The sequence below is a fragment of the Corapipo altera genome, unplaced genomic scaffold (assembly GCF_003945725.1).
Source record: "Corapipo altera isolate COAL_440 unplaced genomic scaffold, ASM394572v1 96, whole genome shotgun sequence".
In the NCBI taxonomy this organism is placed as follows: domain Eukaryota; kingdom Metazoa; phylum Chordata; class Aves; order Passeriformes; family Pipridae; genus Corapipo; species Corapipo altera.
The window spans coordinates 1,254,534-1,260,911 of record NW_020884962.1 but is presented as its reverse complement, the minus strand read 5'-3'; the positions used below and the strand labels follow the sequence as shown (position 1 = coordinate 1,260,911).

General features: G+C 68.1%; 1 protein-coding gene across 1 annotated transcript in view; it reads left to right on the top strand.

The window, feature by feature from the left end:
- MAP1S (microtubule associated protein 1S) overlaps window positions 1-6,378 on the top strand; it is a 24,529-nt gene that overhangs the window by 422 nt on the left and 17,729 nt on the right. The window contains exons 2-7 of the mRNA XM_027664311.1: window positions 992-1,093; window positions 1,712-1,794; window positions 1,914-2,054; window positions 2,484-5,682; window positions 5,768-5,985; window positions 6,206-6,361. Of these exons, the coding sequence (XP_027520112.1) occupies window positions 992-1,093; window positions 1,712-1,794; window positions 1,914-2,054; window positions 2,484-5,682; window positions 5,768-5,985; window positions 6,206-6,361 (3,899 nt within the window). The remainder of the gene's footprint in view (window positions 1-991; window positions 1,094-1,711; window positions 1,795-1,913; window positions 2,055-2,483; window positions 5,683-5,767; window positions 5,986-6,205; window positions 6,362-6,378) is intronic.

Here is a 6,378-nt window from a genome sequence, read left to right as displayed (position 1 = left end):
TTTGTGCCCCTCAGCTCCAGGATCTGCCCCCCCCTGCCCCAGGCCCCCGGGATCTGCCCCCCTAAACTCCCACGATCTGCCCCCTCAAATCCGCAGAATTTGGGTCTCCAAGCTTTGCTTCCTCCCCAGCTCCAGACCCCCCAGGATTTGCTCGCCCTGGATCCCCAGCATCTGCTCCCCTACATTTCCAGGATCTGCCCCTTTTCCTGCCCCGAGCCCCCAGGGATTCACCCCACGAGCCGCAGGAATCCCCTCCAGCCCCCGCGTCCCACTGCTGCCCCTCCCTGAGCTGGGGTGTGTGTGTGTGTGTGTGTGTCTCAGGCCGTGACATCGAACACCCCACATTGGAGCAGATCCCCAAAATCCCGGCGGGGGGGGGTGTTCACATTGCCGGGACTGACCCATTGTCCCCCCGTGGCAGGACCGTCCCCCTGCGAGGGCAGCCCTGAACCTCCCCAAACCCCCCCCAAAACCCCAACGGTTGTGCAACCCCCCGGTTACACCATCGCCCCCAGTTCGGTGGCCGTTACTGGGAGCGGTTTGGGGGGGGGGCTGCCAGACCCCCAAACCCCCGTGGGGAGCCCTGAGGGGGTGTTTTGGGGCTGCCCCTCGGTGTTCTCAGGGCGCCTGTCCCGGTGCCGGCAGGTCGAGCCCGGCGTGTGCCGAATCCTCCGGCGCCGTTAATTCCTTAATTACCCCCTTTGAAGAGGTGCTGGCAGAGGTGCTCCGTGCCCCGGGGGGTTGGGATTTGGCGCTGGCACAGCCGGTGCTGCCGTGAGTCACCGCACAGGGCGCTCACCTGCCGGGCAGGTGTCGGTGTGTCGGGGTCCAGGTGGGTTTGGGGACCCCCAAAACCAGCTCAGGGTGAGGTGAGAGGGGCAGTATTGGGGGGGGGTGTTGGATGTTGTAGGGACAGTCCCCACCGGCACCGTGTGGGTGCTGGTGGGTGCTGAGCCCCCCACCCCGAATTTTTGGCCCCTGTTTTCCGCAGGGATCCGCTCGTGGGACATCGACCTCACCTCCTGCAACCTGGACGAGCAGCTGAAGCTCTTCGTGTCCCGGCACTCGGCCACGTTCTCCAGCATCGTGAGAGGTGAAATGGGGGGAGAGAAAGGGGGGAAAACCCCCCCCCAGGAGCTGGAGGGACCCCCTTGCTTCTGTGGGACCCTCCCCCTCCCACCCCCCGCTTTCTGTGGGAACAGCCTTGGCTTTGTGCTCACCCTCCCCATCCAAACCCCGTGATCCCCCCACGTGAGGAACCGCTTCCTTCTCCCAGCCCGGGGTGGGATGTGATTTTTCCATGGGAGAAGGGAGTGGAGAAGATGGAGCTGGGGCTGCTCCGGTGCCTTTTTCCCGCCCCTCCATGTCCCACCCCCGGCAGTGTCAGTTTGGTCTCCAGTGGGTGGTTCCCTGCTTAGGAAGGGCGTGCACCCCCAGACTGCCCCCAGGAGCACCCAGGAGCACTGTGTTGTCTGGGGGAGCAGAAGGGGCTCCCCCAGCCCGCTCCCCCTGCCTTTCCTCCCCTCCCAGTGGCAGGAAGGACACGGGAAACGTGTCCTTTGGCCCCCGCGGTGTCCGGAGCGGGATCACGGCTGTCCCTCTTCCTCCGGAAAACCGGGCAGGCTCTGGCCCTGCCACCCCCGCCACGAGGCCCAGGTGGGGGTGCAGCCCGATTTTGGGGAGGGTTGGGGTCAGCCCTTGCTCCCGGCAGGTCAGAGGACCCTCCACCACCGCGGGGATGTTCTGGAGACCCTGGTGCTGCTCAACCCCTCCGACAAGTCGCTGTGCGACGAGGTGAGCTGGGAACGGCGGCCCTGGGGTGGATCCAAGTGCCGTCCCCGCGTCCCCTCTGTCCTCACATCCCCCTCTGTCCTCACAAAACCCCCCTGTCCTCACGTTCCCTCCGTCCCCAGCTGCGGAACCTCATCACGGACGCGTCGCAGCACAAGCTGCTCGTGTTCGCGGGGCCCTGCGTGGAGGACACGGGGGAGCTGATGCTGCAGACCGGCTGCTTCTCCCTCCGGGATTTCATCCAGATCTTCACGGATAAGGAGGTGTGGTGCTCCGGGGGGGGAGCCTCGGGAAGGAGCCGCCTGTCCCCCCCCCCCCCCCCCTCCCCCCCCCCCCCCGGGGGGGGCTGCGGGCGGGCGCTGCCGGAGCCGCTGTCTGTGCTGTCTGCACACGTCGCCGGTGTCTGGGCGGGATTTGGGCACGGCAGCGGGAGGAGGATGGATCAGCCGCTGCTCCAAAGGGCTGCTGGAGTGTCCCCCCCTCACTGCCACGCTGTGGGGGGGCACATCCCGGCCTTGAGCCACACCAGGGCTGGGAGGGAACCAGGGAAGGGCCCCCTTTTGTGGGTAACGGGAATGTGGGATCCCCAGGGAAGGGGGGTGAGGCAGGGCCCCCCCTTCCTGTGGCTGTCACATCGCTGTCCCTGGTGCCACCTCCCCCCTGAAGCCCCGGCTGTCCCCGTCCCCTCGCAGGTGGGGGAGATCCTGAGCTCCGCGGACCCCTCGGCCAAGGCCAGGCTGACCATCAGCTGCCCCGATTTTGGGGAGTGGAGGGACTCGGGCCTGGAGCATCACAACCTCCAGGACTTCATCGAGCTGCGCTACAACCCGGGCTGCGTCCTGCCGGAGATGGAGGGGCTGGAGGAGTTCATGGAGTACCTGTCAGAGTCGCTGGAGCCCCAGTCCCCCTTCGACCTGCTGGAGCCCCCCACCATGGTGGGGTTCCTGAAGCTCTCCAAGCCCTGCTGCTATATCTTCCCGGGCGGGAGAGGGGACTCTGCTTTCTTTGCCGTCAACGGCTTCAACGTCTTGGTCAACGGGGGCTCCAACCCCAAATCCTCCTTCTGGAAGCTGGTCCGGCACCTGGACCGCATCGACTCCATCCTGGTGACGCACGCGGGCACGGACAGCCTGCCTGGCATCAACAGCCTGCTCCAGAGGAAGCTGGCCGAGCTGGAGGAGGACCCATCCCAGTCCCAGAGCTCCCAGGGCAACGGGGACTGGGCCAAGAACCTCATCTCCCCGGAGCTGGGCGTCGTCTTCCTCAACGTCTCCGAGAAGCTGAAGGACATCGAGGGCAACTCCCGGGTACTGAAGAGCTGCGACGAGGCCGCCCTGACCCTGCACTACCTGGAGAAGTTGGGCATCCGCCCCAACCTGCTGGCCCGGGACAGTGGCCCCCGCGCCGAGCCCACCGTGCTCTTCCAGAAGATGGGAGTGGGCCGGCTGGACATGTACGTGCTGAACCCCGTGAAGGGCACCAAGGAGCTGGAGTTCCTCCTGCAGCAGTGGGCGGGGAACGGGTACCCCAAGGAGCAGGACCTGCCCCTGCAGTGCCTGACCTCCGTGTGCGTCCTGCTCGTCTGGCACCCCGTGAGCCGCTACGAGAAGATCATCCGGGTGCTCTTCCCCGGCTGCACCCCCCAGGCCCGCATCCTGGAGGGGCTGGAGAAGGTGAAGCACCTGGAGTTCCTCAAGCACCCCGTGGTCACCAAGAACGATCTGAAGGGGGTGTCGGCGTCCCCGCCGGAGAAGCAGCTGAAGCAGAGGAGGGCAGAGAGCAAGGAGAGCCTGAAGTCGGGTTCCAAGCTCAGCCTGGTGGAGGCTGGGGCACCGGTGCCCAAGGAGAAGACTCCAAAGGTGGAGAAGAAGGAGGTGAAGGCTGGGGCCAAGGAGAAGCCAAAATCCATGGGGGAGACGGCCAGAACGGGGTTGGAAGAGGAGAAAGCCAAGGATGCTCGAGCCAAGGCAGACTCCACGTTGGAGAAGGCGAAGGGAGACGTGAAGGTGAAGCTGAACAAGGAGAAGGCGGCTCCCAAGAAGGAGCCAGTTGCCAAGAAAGAGGAGAAGAAGCTGCCAAAGAAGGACGAGGGGGCCGAGGGGAAAGGGGAGGCCAAGAAGGAGGTGAAGGTGGTGAAGAAGGAGGTGAAGGCTGAGACGCTGCGGAAGGACATGAAGGAGAGCAAGGCAGAGGCCAAGGCTCCGGCCAAGATTCCGGCACGGAAAACACCGGTCCCGGAGACCCGCAAACCCCTGGCCAAGGCCGGCAGCACCAAGAAGCCACCCCTCAAGAAGGAGCTGGAGAAACCCAAGGCTAAAACCCCGCGGGAGGCGGGTGCCAGGAAGGATCCGGGGATGTCGGATGGCTCCAAGTCCTCCTCCCCCGAGGACATGCTGCCGGAGGCCGAGCGGGAGCCGGGATCCGGCGGGAGGAGGAGGAAGGAGGAATCCACGGATGAGGGCATCGCCACGGCCGAGAGCGAGCTGGAGCCTTTATCCCTGGAGAACGGGGGGGCCAGGCGGCCGGGGGACTCCTCCTGCCTGGAGAACGGCCTGGAGGACCCCGACAGCCTCCAGCGCCTCCGCTACCTGGAGAGCAGCCCCCTGAGGGCCGTGTGCCCCCCCTCGCCCATGGCCAAGACCCCCAAGAGCGACCGCAGCGTCAACTTCGACCTGACGCCCACCGGGCTGCTCAACCACGGCCCCGAGGGCGCCGAGGACCCCTGCGGCAGCTCCGAGGAGAAGACCCTGGAGATGATGTCCCCGGCCAGCTCGGGGCCGGCCAGCGCCGGGCACACGCCCTTCCACCAGTCCCCGGTGGACGACGGCGCGGAGGAGCCGGGCACCGGCACCGCCCGGCAGCCGAACACGTGGCCGGCGGGAGGGGGCAAAGCCGGGCAGGACGGCTCCGGGCAGGAGAAGCAGGCGGGGTGTCTGTCCCTCAGCCCCTTCAAGGATGAAGTCCCCGACGTGTCCCCCACCATCACCACGCCCTCGCTGCCGGCCGAGGTGGGCTCCCCGCACTCCACCGAGGTGGACGAGTCGCTCTCGGTCTCCTTCGAGCAGGTGCTGCCGCCGGTCAGCGAGTCCCCCCCGGAGGAGGGCCGGGGCTCCCGGGGCACCGGGGACACGCCGGAGCCGGAGCCTGCCAAAGGGGGGCTGTCGCTGCCGCTGCGGCCCTGCCACCACCCGCCCTGGGCCGACGGGGACGTGGCACCACGGCCCGGCCGCCGCTCCGAGTCCCCCCACGACGTGGACCTGTGCCTGGTGTCGCCCTGCGAGTTCGAGCACCCCAAGTCCGAGCGGTCGCCCTCGGCCGCCACCAGCCCCCGGGAGCTGTCGGACAGTGACCCGTCACAGGAGCTGGTGCCACCCCGGGGCCACCCCGGGGAGACCCCCCCCACCTCCGTCAGCGAGTCGCTGCCCACCCTCTCCGACTCCGACGTCCCCCCGGCCACCGAGGACTGTCCCTCCCTCCTGGCCGACGGGCTGGAGTCGGACGAGGACTCGGAGCGGCCGCCCCGCGCCGTGGCCAGAGCCTGCGACCCTCTGCCGGCCCCCCTGAAGGACCCCTGCCCCATCCCTGCCCAGCCCGGGATCTGCATGGTGGACCCCGAGGCGCTGCCCCCCGGCAGGAAGGAGCCCCCCGGCAAAGTGAAGAGGATCCCGTCCCGCGTGGGCTCCGCTCCCGCCACCCCGAAGGCCGAGCCCCCCCGACACCCCTCCTCGGCCCCCAAGGCCAGGGGTCCCGCCAGCTCAGCCCGGGACAGCGGGGACAAGGCCAGGCTGCCCCCCGGGGACAAGAAGGGTCCCTCCCTCGGGGACCCCCGTACCCCTGGGACCACCCGGAGCGCTGGAGCCCGGCCGGGAGCGGGCCGGGCGTCACCCGCAGGTACAGGGTGGGGGACGGGACACCAGCGGTGGGTTTGGGGGGATCGGGGGCTGCTGCAGACCACCATCCCCTCTCTGCCCCACAGGCACACGGACCACAGCCCCCCAGGGCCCCCCCATCTACGTGGACCTGGCGTACCTGCCCGGCTCCTGGAGCGCCCGCACCGTGGACGAGGAGTTCTTCCGGCGCGTCCGCTCCCTCTGCTACGTGGTCAGCGGGGACGACCACCTGAAGGAGGGGGTCCTGCGGCCCCTCCTCGACGCCCTTCTCAGCGGCAAACACCAGTGGGGCATCGACATCCAGGTGAGCCCCCCACGGGTACCTGGGGCGGGGGGGATCAGCCCCTTCCTGGTGTTCGGGGGGGTGGCAAGGTGGGGTGGGATCAGCCCCTTCCAGTCCTGGGGGGTGACAGGGTGTGGTGGGTGTCCCTGCAGGTGATGTTGGTCCCTGAAATGTTGGGATCGGCCCCTTCCCACTGCTGGGGGGGGGGGTGGGTGACGAGGTGTCCCCGGTGTCTCCACAGGTGACCTTGATCCCCACCTTCGACTCGCTGGTGATGCACGAGTGGTACCAGGAGACCCACGACCGGCAGCAGGAGCTGGGCATCACGGTGCTGGGCAGCAACAGCACCGTGGCCATGCAGGATGAGACCTTCCCTGCCTGCAAGGTGGAGTTCTGAGGAGGTTGGGGGGGGGG